Source organism: Athene noctua, chromosome 1 (genome assembly GCF_965140245.1).
Source record: "Athene noctua chromosome 1, bAthNoc1.hap1.1, whole genome shotgun sequence".
Lineage (NCBI taxonomy): Eukaryota > Metazoa > Chordata > Aves > Strigiformes > Strigidae > Athene > Athene noctua.
In genome coordinates, this window is record NC_134037.1 from 108,844,734 (window position 1) to 108,866,156 (window position 21,423).

Consider the following 21,423-nt stretch of genomic DNA (forward strand, 5'->3'; position numbering starts at 1 on the left):
AAACTGGTGGAACCACTGCTACCCTACTGCTAGTAATATTATTCTTCATAATAATAATATTTTTATGAGATAAGACTCTTGGCACAATAGTTTCTGAGACTACAATGCTGACAGCATACACTAACAGTACCAGCAACCAACTATAAAAGCTACCATGCATGCAACCACTCTAGAAAAGCAGCATCTTGAAAAGCCATTTTCTCTCCCATTAAATTATACTAACACAGATTTTAAAAAGAGATTTAAAAATGAGATCTCACATTGCACAATACTGGCTGAGTGAAAGATTTCAGGAAGTTCTGCTGGGACACATATATTATTTAGACTTACATTACACAGCCCCCCAGCACCTCTATTCAACATAACTATGACAAAAAAATTTTTCATACAAATGTCAGACATAAAAGCAAAAGAGCTTTCCAGGCATCACAACTTTTACTGTTTGCAGGAATCATTTAAATATACTGGCCAGTATAAGCTGTGGTTCTCCTACAGATCTCTGCTTGGACATTTCATTCTTAGGGCAGTGAGAGTGCCCTAGCACAGACCTAACTGTTCTCTACCTGCACGGTGCTCCTATTAAGCACCCATATCGTACTAGCAAAATTTGATTTGGTGAACACTGACTCTTCCTGAGACCCATAACGAGTGAAAAAAACTACACAAGAGAAAAAAATCCATTTCCCCAATTTAACCACAACTTCAGTAGAAGTTGTTCTGATGAAAGCTACATCAACTGGAAACTGTATTGCTCCACACTGACAAATGCAGATAACACACCAAAAGTTCTAAATCCATCCAAAGTGTTATGCATACACACAGCTGATATCCTTCTGAAGCAAGTGATCCATCCTATCCAAACTGCGTAGATAATTGCCGCCTCTAGCAAAAGTTGGATCTGCCAAGCTGTGCCATTCAGAAAAGATTGTTTTAAAGTAGTTAACACAATTATCAAGATACGATTAATTTCCATGTACAGAATTTGCAGATACACATGTACCCTTCAATTTGATGATATTTGTTATCACATGTCTTACAAATCTCCCAGCCTCAAATACTAGTTCAACCCCCATTACTCAGGAAAGTTTTGTAATTTTAACTATTCTAGTATAGTAAAATCTACCACTGCAGCTGAACAAGGCAACAGTGACTTTTTAAAACTGAAAAAAACAATCCCCCAACCGTTACAGAGGTACTTTATACCAACATAAAACTGCATCCAGTATAAGGCTTATAGAGGGATGGATTAACATTACACAGATATATATTCCATATATGCAGGAAAATAAGACCCATAAGCAAGTACTGATTCAGTGTAAATCTAAACCCAGAAAAACTAGGGATTATGACAAACCTGCCACACACAAGTATTCCTAAATTGAAGTTAATGTCTGAGCAACATTTACTCTGAACTGGCTCTTGTAAGGCTACTAAACCACTTGGACTCAGCTGCCTCTACGTGAGGAGCCATGAGCTCAGAACAGCACCACATACACATCCTGGCCCTGAAAGTATTCGCCCCGTGCACGCCTGTGGTACACCTGAGGGGGCACAGCAGAAAGTCAAGCTGGATGTCTCCTCAGCTTTAAAAGTGTTGGAATTCACAGCCCCAGCTACCAGTCAGAGATAATGATGAGTTTACTGTCATCAGCAATTAGATAGGAAACCCTTGAGAAACACTAACAAATAAGGCTACTTGATATAAATACTCACACTAGCATAACTAGTTTAGCCAGAGATCTCTTTCCTAAGGCAACTTGACATTAGTACTAACGCCCGGGGTACATCCAACTGTATCTATATATAGATGTGCTACATTGTAAAACCTTATTCTCTTTTCTGCATTGGATTCGACACGTCAGAAGCATCAAGCTCATGCCAAGAATACTTATCACTTTAAATCAAGGAATTTCTACAAGCAGATATAGACTTAAGCATCTACTGCTCATACTTCACCATATAGAAGGCTTGAGTGTCTGTCATGGTTCAAAGAACTCAAGAGGAAAAGTTTCCTCAAAATCTTTGAATTTTTGACCATTGAAAAAAACCAAAAATACCTCACAGTTGCCTATTTTAGGTGATTTAAGAATAAATTTTCCTTAATAATCTAAAGGACCCAAGCAATCTGTCAAGTTATTTTAACTTTCTCATCTTACAATTTATATTCAAAGTAGCTATGCTACTATTTCTCCATTAAGCCATTTTCTCATCAGAATTCTACATCCTGTCCTTACTCAATACATGCAAGTATGAAACAACTGTCTCCTGTCATTACCAGTAATTTGCTAAATACATGCTACAGGTGCAAAGGTTCTTTTCAAAATTCCAGTATCCACCTGGTAAAACCAAGATAGACTAGTAACCCTGTATTTAATTTCAGTTGCAATATTCAGAAAAATGCTCATAGCCAAGGAAGTGCAACATCTTCATGTGTACATTCTATACTGACAACAAATTCCTTTACTTCTAACTCTCACCTTCTAGATGGAGTTCAAATTCAGGAAGAGAAAAGTTTCCTGCTGTGTATAAAACAGAAGACTTCTCCACAATACAAAAGAGAGAGGCAGAAAGTTGACTGTAAAACACATGATGGTTGTAAAGTAATGTCAGTGTTTAGTTTATTAACTAAGAAGATGCTGCAGGAATTGCAAAAGCTACCAAAAACTGAAGAACCAGCAAGGGAGTACAGACAGCTGCAAATATCAGAGCTTGACACAACATAAGGGAACAGCAGAAAAACTTCAGGCTGAGGGAACCGCATTTGGAACATGAAGCACAGAAAGCGAAAGATAAGCAAATGGAAAAAATGACTTAACATGAGACAGATGCCTCAAGGCCAAAAAAAAAGCAGAAAATTATAACATTGCTTTGGATAGAAAATCAATTTAAGCAGCAAAATATATATCATTTATGTTTGAGTTCCCTTTCATTCTTTTATGTTCCAATGAGATAATTCAATGTCCAGTTCAAAGGTCTTTCAAAGCATTTTACAGCAGTGGTATCAGGTGCTATTTATGATACATTTTAAAGATGTTGCTCTATCTCACACTGTCACAAGAATGTGGAACAGATTAATTCATCAGAACAGGTTTGGATTTGAGGAGACACTGTAATTTTATGAACAGAACAAGGTTAGTTATAGAATTCAAGTACATAAGAACACATGATTTCATCAGAAGGGAACCAAAGACATCTATTTCTCTTGTCTATGATTTTGGGGTCCTTACCTGGCCTGTTTGTGGCAGCCATAATGAAAACCTGCTGACGATTCTCCAGACCATCCATCTCTGTGAGTAACTGGTTAACTACTCGAACACTGGCTCCTGACTTTAAGGAGAAATTTGTCACCAAAACTGAGGAAAGAGTGGGAATGCGAATATTTCAAAGTAAAAGAAACAAGAGATCTACTAGCTCTCTGCCTTGAACTGCTACTCAGAGAAAAAGTTTATTTTTTATACTTTCAGTGAAGCTGCATTCTACTATCATGTTCTTAGTATGTTTCCACTCCCAATTCATGCTATCTATACACCTGCCACACATTTTAACATGTGACAAACCTTTTCTTTCCCATTAAAAATTAAGGACTCAAAGAAGTACATATAGATATTTATATTTATCGTTCTCACATCTAGCTCAACAAGAACACCTGAAACTTCTCAATATTCAGGTTGTGGTGTGGGGGGTGGGAAGTTCTCCAAATATTTAAATCTCCAAAACAACAGCTTCCACAGGTGAGCTACTCAGAGTTAAATAACATTTAACAACTGAAATATCATTTAACAGTTAAAAAATCCATAGTAGTGACATCCTATAACCAAACTCAACAGCTTAATTTTTAGAGTAGGGGAGACAGAGAAAAAGAACAACAGCTGAAGAACAAGAGTTCAATTATGCAGCAGAACTGTTCGGGGATTTTGAAGAATGTTGTTCTATGTGTTACTAGTCTATTTTAAACATACAAAACCATAAATCCACCTATGGATAATTAGAATATGTGGTGAAAATGCACATAGGTCTCAAAAAGCCAATGGAAACACCAGGCACCCCTGAGTTTCAATTATGAATCCCAAAGACTGTCACCAGTATCACAGCCTGAGTAATAAAGTCACCAGTCTCCTGCCCAGACAGTACCTCTACATGCTTAAAGGAGTCTATAAAGAGCAGCAGGGGTGGGCTTCTAGGCAACAAGCTGCTGCCACAGAAGTGAAATATAGTGAGGCCAACACACACTTGTTCCCTCTCTTTGGCTACCACCTATGCCTACTGTGGTGCCTCTTACTGGCCACCTTCTTTTATGGCTCTGTGAGAACCACCACCTCAGGACACGCAAGAAGTCAAGTCTGAACTTTTCAGCTTGGCTTTTTTAAGTAGTGAAGTATGCAAATTCAGAAGACAAGGTATGATTCAGAAACAGTTGATCAAATTTCTCTCTCTATGAACTGGAACTACCACAGTCTTTCTGTTAAAGTCACTGATAGTAATATCTGAACCGTACTGTATTCATAAAAGCATCTTTTCTTTCAGCCATAGACATACATGCATCAGTACAGTATCATAAAACTGATGCTCCTCCTCTGCATAAAGAACAGAGCAGCTTTCCTTCCAAAACACAGACAACAGTTTGTGCTAATATCACCCCGCCAAAAGCAGAAGTTAATCCTAGGTGTAGGCAGATCATATTCCAAAACAACAAAATCAAGACAGAAGAAACTTCACAGGTAGAATAGCTCTGAGTTCTAATGTGTTCCACTTATGCTTCCGCTTCAAGTATTTTCATGACCCAGTTTCATGCTGTTCAAATAAATACACACTTCATGCAAGTATTATAATTGCATACAGGTGTCAGAATTCGGCCATAAATTAAACATGTTATTAAACTGCAATCCATCTTTTCCTATGGCTCTACACAGCCAAGTTGGTGGATATATGCACATTCTCTGTATTTTTTTTCTATATATGCATACTAAAAAAATATTAAGCTTTATAAAATTTGACCAACATACTTTTTCTCAAATGTGAGAAAGTCCATCAGATTGTTTTTCTTGGGCAATACTGAACACAGCACCCTTCCAGTACTTCTGTTGCTAGCACAATGCCACAGAAGCTGCGATTGAGATAATTTATGGAGATATTTTAAGAGAGACTCACTTCATGGTCAGACCTCCGAGGGCACAAAGCATCAACTTCATCAAAAAATATAACACATGGGGCTGAATTCCTGGCACGCTGGAAAACTTGACGCACAGCACGTTCACTTTCACCAACATACTACAACAAATGACAAATCAAAGCGAAACAATGTAAGACATGAAAATTTTGCTTGAAAAAAAAAGTCACACACAATTTAAAAATTATTTGAGGTGCTTTGCGAGGGAGAAATGCAACCTGCTAACCAGTTTACTTCTGATAACAGTCCATTATCTCTGCTTCTTTATGGTGAAGATTTACATGGGAACTAGTTGTCACTAGCCCACTTTTGACAGTTTGCAGTATATTCAGAGTTTAGTAGAATTCCTGCTTTCTGGGGAATAAATCTAACATGCCATCATTCTGCTGACGAGAATTAACAAATACAGTCTTCATTAAGGATCATGTTGTTCTTCAGCTGTTCATAAAGAAACCCAGTGAGCAATGCGAACACAATGAACATCTGAAGTTCATATAGTAGTTGCCTGAAGACAGGGGAGTTGGTGGTAAGGAACTGAAAAGTAAGCCAGAATTTCACTTTGAATGGTGAATTGCAGGGGTGGGGGTTGACAAGTTGTACACGCAAACACTTCATTTTTTCCACATAAACATGTTTTGATACAATTTATGTTTTAACACAGTCTCTGAATCACAGCCAGACATTTTCTCTTTACTCAACAAGGAAGTAGGGCTCCTCAATAACTTAAGAGTTACATTTCCTGCCTGTATCAGTACTTGAAGTACACATTTAAAAGATGTTGGGAAAAAAAATAATCAAATCCAGTATTTGGTTTCAGCCTCTACATTACTGATAAATAGACAACTGCCATGGTCTTCTGAGATGTGGGCTGCAGCAGTCTTGCTCAGTTCAACACTCTTAACTCTGAAAGGACTGAAGTCATATCACCACACTTTTAAGTCCAATGCTTCAACAAGTCATATTACAGCACTTTCATCTGTTAACATTTCAAATTTTTAAAAATCACTTTCATCAACTGAACCACCACATTGCTTTCCAAGGTTTCAAACTTCCATTAAGAAGCTGAAACGACTGGCAGAGCACATTTCTGAACCCGAAAGTTGAAAATTTTATTTTGGTTAGTGAAAGCTGCTGATTTGCAGTTACTGATCACCGACTGTTCTCACCACAGATTAGAATTTTTGTTCTTTTTCCTGATCTACGTAAAAGCAATGACACATGTAGTTGGTCATTTAGAAATCCTACTTCAGTCAAGAAGGCTCCATCTACCAGGTAATTTAAACAAAGATATATACTTAAACTACTCAGATAGCTTTTTCCTTTTCACATGAACAACTTCACTGCTAAGAACTTTAAGCAGAGTTTAAATGAGGCAACTTCAGTTGCAGCAGTATCAGTTGTGCAATTATGAGGAATTTTGCTGGCCCCAAGCTTTGGACAAGAATTCCACAAAAACCAAAAGCACAATCGTTAGTGCATACCATATTTAGCAGTTCAGGACCTTTCACCGATATGAAGTTCAGTCCAGACTCATTTGCCACAGCCTATCAAAAAGGGAAAGACACATATAAATAAAACACAATTTTCTCATGTTTTCTTTCGTTCTGTCCTTAGTATGATAAACAAACTTAAGTGAAGGAACATAATTTTTAACTGTTTGTAAGATACAGAAAACAGTACAAAGTATAATTATCTGCAATTAAGAATGGGAGGGGAGTAGGGAATGTAGCAAGGTGTTCTCTCTTTAATGAGGCAGTGTTCCAGATTCACACTCCACCTCCCTCCCCCACATTAGTTGTAGAATTGTCAATAATTAATGGGAGTTAAAGAGTTACTCAACTACATAAGAGCATTTGAAGACAATCTGGAAGCCTGCATGATTATCTGCATTTACACGGGGAGATCCTAAGAACTGAAATGCTCAAGGAGAAGGAAAACAAAAGTATTTTCAGTAAGGTAAATATAATAAGAATGCATATTTGGAAGTAGCCTACACTCTTTTGTATTATTTAGTTACAATGAAATATTCCATAGAAGTGATTATCTAATAGATAGATATTCCCATCTTCACTACTTTCTTCTTAACCGTCTTCATTCCTTCAAATTTTGCAGTAACACCCTCTCAATTCAAGTAAGATCATGAGTTTATAACAAGAAAATCAATAACTTTAGCATAGAGGCCCAAATTTAATTTTCTGATGAGAAATGGTGAGAAAAGCCCAACTTCTGGCAGTATCATCCAGACTCATCATTCCTACAAAAACATCCACTTCAAGAAGATTCTCCAGTATTTTTAAACATGTTTAGAAAAATGTATTACCTTAGCTAACAGTGTTTTGCCACACCCAGGAGGCCCTGCAAGCAGAACACCAGCTGGACTAGTCAGGCCCAGAGCTTTAAACTGCTCTGGGTTTCGCACAGGTGCCTATAAAACAAATTATCACAGTTACTTGTGACAAAAAACTAAACACGAAACTTTTCAGTTTGGATGAAAAAATAATTCATAAGAAGGCTCTTTATTCCAATTCTTTATAGCCTAAAAGAATAAACAGTCAATCAGCATCTTATTATCTTGCACTGATAAGTACCCCAAAATGGAAGAAGTATCATTATACAGAGGCAAAGATTTTAGTTTCCCAAGTTCTCATCTTAAGGTATTAGCATTAAGTATTCCTTTGACTGGCAGCAAGACTGCTAGCCTTCTGTCTCCAATTCTTTGTGTGGCAGTTGTGTAACTAAGGTTATTCTAAAAGTTTTGTACCAATACTTAAGATTCAGTAATAATGAACATACTGAAAAAAACCTGAAAGCATGAACACAGTCAGTGAGATGTTAAATACATGCACCAGACTTGTAACAAATTTGAAAGCAAATTATGTAAGTCTGACTATTTAAAATGAGTTGCATTTTAAATGCTGCAAAATTTCTAGATTGTGTCATGTTATAACTCATGGGCAGCACATTATATCTTAAAAATAAATATTAAAAACCAAACAAGCACAGTTTTATTTCCTGCATAGGTGGAAATGCAAAAAAACCTTTGAAAGTAAGGTTAAGACATACCAATATTGCCATAGTCAGTTCCTCCCGAACATCCTCCAGGGCTCCGATATCTGCCCATGTCACATCAGGAATTGTGACAAAGCCTTCTCTCTTGGCAGAGGGTTGCACTGATGACAGTGCAACAATAAAATCATTCATCTCAATGCACAGCTTCTGCAGCTGTTCCTCAGGCAAGGGGTCTTGCTTCTTCAGCAAATCCAAAAGTCTCTGCAATTCATCCTTAGTGTACATCGAAAGGGAGAGAACAACATATTATGCACTGGATTAAATTTTAAGAACCATTTTTTCAAGGGCTTTTTCAAAGCAATACTTCCTTCAACTGTAATATTAATTACTAAAAAGCAATTATGTACAATACATATAAAATATGTAATAACATTAAAAATTAACATTAATGATAAAAATGTTCCAGGAGAGCACTATGTACATTTAATACTTGTGAAAGCACTGAGCTGACAGACGACAATCTTGATTTAGATGCTGTGGAAACAGAGCTAGCACATGCATTCTGTCTCCAAATTCTTCCTACTGCTTCACCCACACTGATTAGGAGAAAGTTTTTTCCATGCTGAAATTTCCAAAATATGTATTAACTCCCTTTTTAATAAGAAATTGCTCTCAAGAGAAAGTGAACAACTCTGAACAGCACAATTTCAAGACTTTGTGGAATATTCGGTTGCATATAAACCTTTAAAACTCTTAGCACAGACACACACAGATTTTCAGATACTTTTATTTAACATAATCTGATTTCAAATCATCAACTCATTTCCCCAGGCTGATTAGACCTGGTTTTGTATCAGCCCCTGATAAAGTTTGGGCAGACAGAATAGAGATACAGGGTAACGTTTTTCAGCACTGTCCCTGCCCTGCAGACCACAGCACCCCAGGCAGGTATGTTCTAATCAGTTCCTCATTGAGGAAACTATCTGAGAAAATACTAAATTAAAGAATTTTATACCTTCACAACAAATATATCCCAGTTCTATTAAGGAAAGGCAGTATCTAAACAAATTGATACTGCCCCCCATAAGTAAAACTATACCAGGATTTTAATTGTAAAATGCGTGGGGTGGGGGGGAATAAAAATTTAAGTTTCCACCTTTTTCCTACACCAGTATATGGGAAAAGTATCACTTCCTATTTTTTTGCAACAAAGATAGCTCTACAAACTGATCACAAAGAAACAGAAGCGTTCGTAGTGCCCAATATTCCTTTTAAGTCCTCCCTCCTCTTTTTAACAGAGCCATTAAGAGAAATTCTGAAAGAGCCTAGACCACTGGGTTTGTTTACTTGAATTGTGTGAATGATTTTTAAAGGTTTTGTATGTTTATTTTTCCATTATAAATATAATATAACAGTTTTAATGACAATACCCTGTATTAGACTATGTCAACCTCCTGCCAGCTATCAAAATATGGCTCTGTTAGGATTAAGACTTCCTCATCCTCAACAACCCCTTTGATCATGGTGATGTTGATAAAAGCTGCAACTACCTGCCCCTCCCCACTTTCTTTTGGCTACATCAGGCTCCAGGAAACACTGGGAGGTACGCAGTACGATTACGTTACTCTAAAACAAAGGCTTAGTATGCTTTTTACACTGTTTTTTGTTAATTACAATAATAGTTTTCTTTGACAGTCCTTCTAAAACCAGAATCTGAGTAAAATGTGGATTTAAAATCACTTTGTTTTACTTTTCAGACAAACCTTTAGGAAGCCTACAGATAATGAAGGCACATACACACCCCAAATTTTGAGGAGGAGGGCCAAGAAAGCTATATGAAGATGTTCTGGTTCACTTACCACAGCACGTTACAGAATAATTCTGGAACTAGAAACACTATTTTCTGCAACAGAGCTCCAGCTGTAGTGCACATTAACAGATACTTTCTCTGCAGTTCAAGTCACATTGCTAATCCAACTTTTGTATTGGATAGATACCTCTTCCTCAAACTTGCTATAGGTACTAGACACCACATGAGATTTACCCCAAGTAATCACATAGCTGGAGGAAAAACACAGACTGTATAAATACTTCTAGATTTTGTCTAACTGTAACTGTGCAAGGTCAGGGAAGAGCCTCGGGCATCAAAATAGGTATTTCACTGAGGGCACAGCAAAGATCTAGGTAAAAACTCAGTGTAAGTATGACATTCTTACATTTCTCTTACAATCGATAGACTTTAGAAGAGAGATATAGTCACTATTTTAACCTCTGGTCTGCTAGAAAACTAAACAACACAACACAAACAACAACAGAAAACCCAAGGGAAAAAACACACTTTGTATAAAACATTAACACAATTTTTAGAAGGTGTGTTTTGGAAGCCACTTATTCAGACCCATTATATGGGTCATTAGGGGTTAAGCTTCTGGCAAAGGAGCTGATATTTCTAAATCTAAATTTAATAGCTACAGATGATAGGATTTATGAGCAATAAATTTCGCAACTACAAAATGGCTCAAGATATCAGAGGCACATGCTTCAAGGAACATTTACCTTAGGAAGAAGTTCTTGTTGTCTGGTATCCTCTTCCACCAGGATGTCTGTTCCTATTTCCATGCTTTTTTCAGCTGTGTTTCCTGCAGCTTGTATGTGTTTCCATTTCTGCTTCTCAGATTTTATCAGGACCCTGTTCACTGTGCACATAGCTGCCTCACGACAAAGTGCCATCAGATCAGCACCTACATAACCCGGAGTCAGCCGTGCTAAATGATGAAATTCAAAGGACTCTGGGAGCTTAAGTTTTCGACACAAAGTCCGAAGAATTCTAATCGAGCAGAGAGAAAAATAACAACAAAATAAAGATGAACCTGGAGCTTTTTTTTTATTTTCACAAGAAAACAAACAGCATTGATTAAAGGTCTCTTTCAGTCCACATGAAAAGTGTTCCATCCCACTTTGATTTATTTATTGAAAAACATCCACAACAAACTGTTCTGCAAGGAGCAGATGAAATCAGATTGTGTGAGGAGCTCTGTTTTTTAATCTTCAATATATCTTTCCCCTACCCCTGTCAGTGGAATATAACTGCAGATATTTCCTGTGTCCTCAGTAAAATTTCCAATAGGCAACACACAGCTTACATATACATCTCGTGCATCACCACATCCTCATTCAAAAGCTAAAATTACACCTGCCTGTGCATTTCCATCACTAACACAAATCAGCTCTATGTAACTGACAGTGAAGTGCTATGCTTCATGACTTTTTCTTTTTAGATGGGAGGTGTTTTACTCTATATCAATACTGAAGCTTTAAAAATCTCCTTCAAGGTCTACCAAGATTTCCTGCTGTTCTTCTAAGCCAAGGACAACTGAAAACTACATGAATAGTAAAAAAAGACAGAAAAAAAACCAATGTCACTGCACAAATACTGGCACTGAAGAACTCTGAGCAGAAGGATCAAACCAACTTGTTTAGGACAGCAAAACATCACTTCAGTGGGAAAATATTTTAAAAAGGCAGCACAAACCAAAGAAGTGAAGATCATTAACATACACTCTAGTTCCAATGAAAACTAGTTTAAATTATTACCAAATCAGGTAATATAATTACCAAAAAAGTTATGAACAGAACAAATTATTAAACTGTTCAAAACTCTAACATTATAATACGTTTCATCTGTTTGCCCACATACTAACAAGTTCCATTATCTCTGATTTAGATCTTTATTAGTGATATTAGCTTAGTCCTTGTTTTGCCAATTATCAGGCCTAGCATAAAGGACACAGCCAGCATAAAGATGAACCAATAACCAAATTGTATTTGATACAAAAGGGTCAGTACATGGGTAAGTGCTGGGGGTACAAACAAGTCAGTCAGATTATACATAATCGACATCAATCCCACTGACCCCAACAACACCACCACATGACCAACAATGGGTGGAATAAATGGTGAAATGCAGTTTCCCATAGAAGAGACAGGAGACAACCAAGTCAACAAGCCAAACACATAAGACCAAGGAAGCCACATGCTGAATCTCTACACAGCCCACGTTTACAAAAGCCAGACCTGACCAGAGCCCAGTTCCAGGGAGACAGGAGGTCCTTCCCCAACAGGGAACTCTGCAAAGTGCATCCACCTCACAGACAGACACTGCCCCTTCCTGCAGGTGGTTCCAGCTTTTATCCCTGAGTGGGACACCTGACCCTTGTTTACTTAATGCAGACCCCTGGGGCTCATTTACCTCATGGCTCTCCCTGCAAGGCCACCGCACCCTGGAGGGAAGCCTAAAGGTAAACTCACCCCCCCTTTGTGAAGGGCTGTGGGAATCACCCATATGTCAACCTTAATTTGGGGCTTGGGGTTGAAACCCTAGCATTTCAGTTCTCAAGAATTTTTCAACCTGACAACAGTCGTAGCTAACCAAGTGATTGAAAGTGTAAAAAAAGTTAAGAACTGTAAATGGCTCATTCCAAATTTGTGTCCTACATGTATTATTTTCCTTCACGTGCTTCATATGTGCACAGGAAAATACTGCAAGTAAAGCAAGCTCTCCAGGTACACTTCCTCATCTTACTCTACCCTCTAAGGCTGTAGAACCACAGCTAAGCAGTTCAAATCATGTCTTCAGCATCATGTGGTAAATCAGCATACCGTAAGGACTTCTGGTTCTATATAACGCTTTTATTTTAAAAAAGGAACAACACCCCCCCCCCCCCCAACTACCTGCCCCCAAACAAAAACAAACCAGAAAAGCGGCAGGGGGGGAAGAGATAATTTAAAAAAGAAAATAAAATAACAGTTCCTGTAAGCCTACACCTCCAGGAACACGAATACAAACAAGTGCACAAAACAATAATATGAACAAATGTGACTATATTCTAACTTGTGAAAAATCTCTACACACTGTGATGGCTTTCCCACTCACAACTCCCATCCTTTGAAACAGTGCTATTTCTAGGAATATCATATTTAAACATGAACTCAAGAAACATCATGGAATAAGAAATCTCATCAGTCAACTCTTTATCTCTAACCTTCTGCATGTTTTCTCACAACCAAGAGGAACATAGTTACTACAGGGCAGTAGATCTGGAGGAAGAAGAAAAGAAAAAAGTGGAGGCATGGCCAGAAGGAGGGGAAAAAATAGTGGGTAAAATAATGGCCAGTAGTGCTGACAACACAAAGTAAGCAATACTGCAAGCAGAGTAGTTTGTTTTTTCAACCTAGAAATAAGATTAGTTGAGCTAGAAGAAACTTAGCCTTTAACCTTTCTTTCCTTCCTGTAAGAAGACAAGCCACAGCTGTTTTCACACTTCCCTTCCTGTGTTTTCTGCTGTTGTGGAAATGAGTAGCAGTTCCTTTTTAGTTAAAAATGCAAAAATTTTTTTTGTTTTTAATCTAGTCTGACAGTCACAGATCTTTGGAGTAAAAGGGGCCTGTTACACAAAACAGGATGACTGCAGCTCAGCTTAATGACTGGAGTGGTGTATTTCCATGAGGAATGGAATGAAAGAATGTAGGCCTGTTGCTTAAGGTATGTGCTTGAGAGGACTAACAAACGGGATATACTTAATTTATGTTCCTAATTTAATAGTTACATAGGGAGTACCAAAGACAGGATGTTAACTTCCTGAACAACAGAAAAGATACATTTAATTCCATCATCTACACCGTTAAGGCAATTTAAAACCCATTAACATAATGCTAAAAGCAGACTTGCACACAAGGAAGGAAACCATCCCAAACGTAGACACAGCTACCAGGACAAAGAGTAAATACACACTTACTGTCTTCTGCACTTTTCAGTGTGTGCTGATCCAGAGGCATGTACAGGCACAAACAGGACTAAACACAATAAAATACTTTTCCTTAAATTTGTCTGTTAGCTTATACATTATTTCCTTATTAATTAATCAAAAAGAAATTTGAACTTTGTAAAACATACTTTTCTCTTGCTGCTTCATCTGGGATCCCTAAACAAATTTCTCGATCAAATCTCCCAGCTCGCCTCAGTGCAGGGTCCAGTGAATCAGGTCTGTTAGTTGCTCCAATAACAAGGACCTGGGTAGTGGCAGCCACATTATTCAAGTCTAAAGGAAGGAAGGAAGTTAATACTCATACTCACCATCTCCACTTTGTTTTAGTATCTACGGGACTGTTTCTGCAGCACACAGTAATACTCAAAACAGCAGAGATTAACAGCCATACTACACTGCTGTTCATCCTTATTGCTACTACCTAGAACTTGCATTTTGCACAATCAAGCAAAATTAAGCATTTCAAATGACATGACACATTTTCCCATTATATCTGTTTATACAACAGACAAGCTTATATAATGCTGTACATAGCAGTATGAAAATAATGTAGTAACATCCCCTCAAATTTATTAGAATCTTCCCACCACCCCCCAGGTAAACTGTGCCACAATATGAAAAAAATGTTACCACTATCTCCACTACATTAACCAGGAGTCACTACTGAAGGAAAGTAGACAGTGAGCCTGCTAATTAGAAAGTTTAGCTTAGTACAGATATTTCTGAAACTGACCATCCATACAAGTTAGGAACTGAGCAACAATCCTCCGCTCCATGTCCTTCGATGCAACTTCTCTTTTTGGGGTGATTGCATCAATCTCATCAATGAAAAGGACACATGGTGCACTGGACTAGGAACAAGAAATATTAATAATTACAAAATTACCCTGACATAAGTGTTGTACGAGAAATAATTTTTTGAGATTTTCTGTTCTATAATTATACTCTAAGTCTGCTGCACAACTGACCTGTCCCAGAACAACTTTGTTATTCTTATTTGCTATCTGGAGAGCCACCAGACTATAAAACTATGCTGAGCTGAGGCTATGAAACAATTAAGGCATAAGATTCAAAATGTCTCTATATATTGTTTAAAATTTAAATGTACTTTTATGTTTTTCATAAACATTCCATTGTGACTGCTTACTTGTTTAAGTCCAAAAAAAAAAACAACCCACCAGACAACAAAGGTCTGATTTGAATTTTTGTTTGTTTTATTAGTGACACTAGAGCTGTGGAATTTCAAGAGCTAGTATTACTGATATACATAACAAAATAAAAGGAGCAGTGGGTGGTCATGAAAAATGATCTGCCAACTTCATGATTACTACAGAGCCTGACCATGTTCAAAGAGTAAAAATGAGCAACTCCAACAAATGTTCTAAAATTCCATGTGCTTCATGTTCGTAAAAAGTCAACACTAATATAGAACAATCATTAGTGTAACTAACAGAATAGTGTTTAACTGACATAAGATTATTAATATTCTCAAAAATTACTAGTAGGGCAAATTGAATACTTAAGGAAAACACTAGAATCATCTTCAAAAACATCGCATATAAAAAAATAGTATTTTACACCACATGCACTCCGTGTTATCGGGTAGCAACTGCGCCATCTAGTTGTCGTTCACTTTTCTGCTATCTGACAGAAAAATAGCAGCTAAACTACAAAGATTCCACAGCGCACACACAATGTGGAACTATGCCTTTTTTTTCCCCGCACAAGAACTGGTATAGAAACTACGTGGAAAAGCTACATAAGCGAACATGAGAGTCTATAAAAAAGGCAACAGATTTTACTTTTAAACATATTTTATGCAATACCTTTAATTTCTTCAAAAATAACTTTTACAGCAACCTTTCCTCAAATACTATACATACAAAAGATATGTAATTTCTAAAAACTCTGGGCCATCACTTATTTAATTTTAATCTAAGCAACATCTTAACAAGGCTTTCTAAAAATTAAAACGTAGTATGAATGAGAAACATAATAATCTAACAGCTTCACAATAAATCTTTTTGCTATTTAGCCTTCTTTTTTACAGGAACATACTCTAAACACCTATATACAGTTGTGGGGGAGAGTAGACAAATGGAATAAAGTTGGAAAACCAGAACATTCTCAGAGGTCAGGAACAGAAAACAATCCTCATGAAACAAAACATTAACTACATATTAAAAAAAGAAAAATCTGCATTTGTTTAAATTAAAATTATCTCAACCTGTCTGGTTCTCTTTGCTTCTTCCTAAGTCAGGAAGCTGCACCAAAGCAAGACTTCAACTTTAAGTTCACTCCCACTTGTATACTTGTCTCCAATTTCTTACATTATACATAAACCCCTGAAGTCTTAAGTCTCTCACATTCACTCAAATTCCAAACCATACAAAAACGGCAAAAAATCCCTTCTAACAAAAAAGCACAGTGACCTGCTCTTACATCTTTTTTATATTTTCATATATCAAGCCAAATAGCTCCAAATAGGTAAATAATTTATGTTGCTCTCTTTACATTGATATGATAAACTATCTTTTGTCAAGATTTCAGAACAGTAATCTTTGTCTTCTGTGACAGCATGACAGTACCATGGAATTCTGGTCACAGAAGCAAAGACACTATGACTTGTGTGCAGCAATATAAAGATTCACTCACTAATATTCACTCAAATTCAAACCACAGCAACAAAGTATGCATCTTTACAAAGAAAAGGACAAACAATTCAGTGTTATTTCCAAGGGGTGTCTCACCACAGCCTGCTCAAACAATTCTCTTAGTTTCTGCTCAGATTCCCCTGACACTCCAGACACCATCTCTGTTGCTGCCACTTTCAGCATCGGGAGCTCAAGTTCCTGAAAGAGACAAGGAACACTGTATGATATATCCAGAGGTTAGAAATGTTGGTTGTCCTAGAGGACAAATGTTTTCTAATACGACATCTTTTACACCCAAAGATTATGTAATCAAGGCTAAATCTTAGAGCTTTTAAAAAAGATGAGTAGCATTCTCCAATTTAAAATGGTTCTGAGCCATTTGGCCAAGTGAACAGAAACAGATACAAAGGTCAGGTTTCCCTAATTCAATTAAAGAACAACTGTACTGTCAAATAGCTTTGTACCTTGGTCCCCCACCCAGTCCTTCACGACACATATATTTCAGTTCATGCTTGGACTTGCTTCTTGACAAAATTGTCTATTTCTGTCTGTAACAAAGCATTGCTTTAACAGTGTGGTTACCTCACTCCAGAAATATCTGTGCAGAACTGTACAGTAAGACACTTGTAAAGCTCACACTCAAGGCTTTCTGCTATTAAAAATAAGTAAATAAAATTTTAACTTTGATAGGTTGCAGCTACCTGTAGCACTACTGTGCTACAGCCTATTTCAAGCTCTCTGAACGACGTATAAAAAATATCCTAATTTATACAAATCAAGGCCACCAAAGGCACTACCTGGGGCTTGAAGGAGATAATTTGCCTTAAATAGGACTATTAAAAATCTCTTGTTTAAGAAAAATTATTTAAAAAGTAAATTAATCATTAAATTTATCTCAACATTTTTCACTTGTGTCATACTTCTTTCCCCAAATTTAGTACCCTTCCAGGATACAAATACCACTGAAGTATTAAATATCACAGATTCATTCAATAGGTAACTTTTCACAGCAAGACATTAAAACAAAAAAATCCAAATGTTTTTAATTAAAATATCTGAAACAATGTCAGAAGGGTCTAACCAACATTTAAGGAATAAACATCAGTATTTTCTTTCAAAGATAAAATCTGAACTACAAAAGTTCATAATTTACATGTATCTAAATTTAAGGTTATAATCTGTGATATTTAAGAAACAACTGTATTAAAGAAAAAGAAATGTCCATGGTTATTACGAATAGCCCTAAACAGCCCCTAGATTTATATCCAGAACAGGCACAGAGCAGCACTGCAGCCTTATCGCACATCGAACTATTAACAACAGTAATGTCATACGCTCTGAAATCATTAGTTTGACACAAACAAGGCAACATCCAGTTTTGGAATTAATGGATGCTACCCAATAGAATCAAAATAAATGCCTCATAAAAGATGGCAAGGTTCAGTCCAGACTTAAAACAAAACACAATGATAAATTTAACCAAAAGTATCTTCCATTTGTAGCCTTTGCAACACCCATGCCTATTATTGTTGTCCTGGGAATGCCCCAAAACAATTAAGTCAAACATAAAACCCTGTTACTATATCCACTCTTCATATATGAGGTTCTATCAACTACAGATGGAATTTAAACAAAGGAAGTGAAGATAATATATTTTAGACTCAGATAGGAAGGAGAGAAAAGAGATTTAAAAAAAGAGAAAAGATCTAGTCTATTACAAAGGAGGATTATTTTTTCTCTCTAAATATAATTCAGAAAAAGAAGAAACTAAATTTAAAGTTATCTCACCCCAGCAATTGCCTGTGCAAGTAGTGTCTTTCCACATCCTGGTGGTCCATGTAAAAGAAAACCACGAGGTGGAACCACTCCTAAGTGGTTATAGACTTCAGGATGACGGACATGAATGAGCATCTTGCATATTTCCTGTTAAAACAACAGAGATCTCCATTTAAATTTCAGAAGTTAGTATTATAGATTGCTGATATTATAGACAGGTCAAAATAAAGACAGTTCTACTTATTAATGTAATTTCAGTGACTGCTTTCAGAAAAATTAAAAAAAAAAAACAAACTAAAGCTTTGTTGCTGTTGGAATAAGCAGCTAATCTCAGCACCACGCAGATTAATTCTGCCAGATTTGTCATTTTTCATACATCATTTTATTCAGTGCATTCTGTATCCCACAAACAAAATTTCAACTAACCTTTAAGGTTTCATCATTGCCTCCTACATCCTCAAACTTCACTGAAGAGTGGTAAAGCTCTGGTCCCTTACTTCTAACTGTTAAGGAGGAAAAGTCATACAAATTTAGACATGGCATAACAGTAGTTGCTAACATCAAACAAAAAAGGACTCAGCCTAAACAATTAGCTAAGTACATGGAGTAGTATTATTTTCTGGTAGTATACACAGGACTGGAATAAATTTTAGTACAACATTAAGGCTAAATTTCTTTAAAAATGCTCAAGGTCACTTCTCTGCACCTCAGAAAACACTTCTCTGATAATAGATTTCACAGTCAAATAACATCTCTTTGTTTGGAGCAGCATACCAAAAATTACTTCTCACCTTTCCCTCTAAGCAAGATGGAATCAATTTCTTCATCTACATCTGGAAATTCTTCTTTTTTTCTTTTTGCTCTCTTACCCTTGGTCTTCTTTCTTTCACTCTCCAAGACAGAAAATTCTGTTGATTTCTAGGGCATAAAACCAGAATTATATATACAAACCCATTCAAGTCAGTGAATTTCTGCAAATGCTTCAAAGAACAAAACATGCAACTGTCTATGATCATTAACTTACACATATCATATGAATAAAGACAAGCAAGGCAGGAATTTAACACCTTTTGGTAGAAAATCCTTTTTTACTTAGGATTTGCTGCCTTTATTAAAGGGTTAATTACACCAGTTTTGTTTTGTTTTTTTGTTTGTTTGTGGGGGTTTTTTTGTTTTGTTTTGTTTTTTGGGGGGGGTTTTGTTTGTTTTTGTTTTTTTTTCTAAGAGTACATACTTATAAGTTAAAAAAACCCCAAACCTAAACCCACCCCACAAAAAACCCCAAACCACTAACCAAAATCAGACACCAGTTATCTGCATACCATAAAGCAATCCACTTTGGGGATGAGTAAAGCTGTATGAATGTATTTACTCCAAAGGAAACAATTTTTATTACTACGAAGTTGTGAGTGGCCTTAAGAAAATATTATTCAATGCCGAAACAAGTTAACTGCATATAAGAAAAGGACTAACACAGGAGAAAAGAAATAAAAAGAGGTTCAATGATGAAAGAGGTTTTTTTGTTTGTTTTTTAAGAATACAGTATTACAAACATTTTACAACTTTAAGATCTCACTTTTATTCAATTTCCCTACATAAGAGGATGCAGCAGTACCAGGATAATGGGATGATTTGTCAAATCTGCACATTCAGTAAGCATTTTGTATAACTAGAAAGGCAGATGTAAACATAGTTCTTCACATAAACAAAAAAACATCCTGCCAAAACATCTGGTCAGCCAAACAACATAAATGTTATCTCCCATACATAAATGGAAAGCTTTCAACAGCAAAACAAAGTTATTTTTTTCTAAATAAGAAAAAAAGGGGGGGGGGGGGGGGGGGGCGGGGCGCAGCTGTGTACACGGACAGATGAGGGGCATCACAAAGTGTGCAATATGTCTGGATGGGGAGTAGGACCTATTTTTAACTGCTTTGTAAATCAGTTTCAACTTCCCCAACTCTTGTCCATCCATAAAACTTCAGCTTTCCCCAGGCTCCCTAAGACTTAACCACTGGCTAAGCGAGACCACACGCTATGGCTACAGCAAGCCACATGCTTCCTGACCAGTTAGGCTGGTCAATGGCAAGTGGAATAAAAAACAGCTAAATTCCAGTTCTCTTTCTTTCAGTATGGGCACTAATCTGGGTTTCCCTAATACTGAGCACTACATTTTCCTCAAAAAATGTGGAGGAAATGAATAATTTTGTGACTTTTTACTTCCCATACTAACAGGCTTGAAATGGACCAAGAAGGTTCAAAAATCACTTCTGACACAGCAGAACAATGGGCTAAGACTCTCCTTCTTCAGAAACCAAGCTAAAACCAAGTAACTCCACTGAGCTTAAGCCAGTCTTTCCTTTCTATTTAACATGTCTACTATCTTTAAACACAGCATGTATGTTTGTAATAAAAATAATATATTTTTAAAATCCAGAGAGAAGAACAGACAGTCCTTTTGGTCTTAGTATCACCCTTCAAAAGCCTGTCAAATTAGAGAGAAAATTATATTCATACTTGCTACTTAAATCACATTGGGTCTGTAAAATACAATACCTCAGAAATCAGTTTCTTTTCATCTCCTTCTCCATCCTCAGAAAGGTCAATGAAAAAGTCTTTTCCACATGGAGTTTTATCAATGAACCAACCACCTTCAGAGATGCATGTTTCAACTCGTGTTCCTGTTGAGAGGGTCCTTGCTTCAGGTGCTGTTCGCATAGGAGGAGGGGTTTCCACTGGTTCACTTTTTGGAGTGGTTGGAACAGAATCAGGATTTCCTTTCTTGTATAAGCTCAGCAGGGAACTGTTCATGTGATTTGTAGACTGCAGATTCATGTATTTTAAAAGGAAATATGCAGGTTATAACTTGGATTATTTATGCTAAGAGGCCAATGGAAACTATTTCATAAACGTAATTTAGCATTAACTCTGCTGCAGAAAGCAGTTGTGCATCTTCCAACCCACTCCTCTGCAAATCAAATGACTGCATATA

At 36.7% G+C, this 21,423-nt stretch overlaps 1 protein-coding gene across 7 annotated transcripts in view; it reads right to left on the bottom strand.

Moving 5' to 3' along the window:
• NVL (nuclear VCP like) overlaps nucleotides 1-21,423 on the bottom strand; it is a 42,819-nt gene that overhangs the window by 15,505 nt on the left and 5,891 nt on the right. For 2 of the 7 annotated variants that reach the window (XM_074897285.1, XM_074897288.1), the window contains 13 exons: nucleotides 20,988-21,254; nucleotides 19,223-19,349; nucleotides 18,858-18,934; nucleotides 18,444-18,578; nucleotides 16,752-16,853; nucleotides 14,735-14,852; nucleotides 14,130-14,274; nucleotides 10,733-11,003; nucleotides 8,231-8,449; nucleotides 7,488-7,592; nucleotides 6,649-6,711; nucleotides 5,149-5,268; nucleotides 3,228-3,327 (listed from right to left, as the gene is read on the bottom strand). In XM_074897285.1, the coding sequence (XP_074753386.1) occupies nucleotides 3,228-3,327; nucleotides 5,149-5,268; nucleotides 6,649-6,711; nucleotides 7,488-7,592; nucleotides 8,231-8,449; nucleotides 10,733-11,003; nucleotides 14,130-14,274; nucleotides 14,735-14,852; nucleotides 16,752-16,853; nucleotides 18,444-18,578; nucleotides 18,858-18,934; nucleotides 19,223-19,349; nucleotides 20,988-21,254 (1,849 nt within the window). Of the gene's footprint in view, nucleotides 1-3,227; nucleotides 3,354-5,148; nucleotides 5,269-6,648; nucleotides 6,712-7,487; nucleotides 7,593-8,230; nucleotides 8,456-10,732; nucleotides 11,004-14,129; nucleotides 14,275-14,734; nucleotides 14,853-16,751; nucleotides 16,854-18,443; nucleotides 18,579-18,857; nucleotides 18,935-19,222; nucleotides 19,350-20,987; nucleotides 21,255-21,423 lie in introns of those variants that run through there. The other 5 variants (XM_074897286.1, XM_074897287.1, XM_074897290.1 and 2 more) reach the window with 5 other exon arrangements.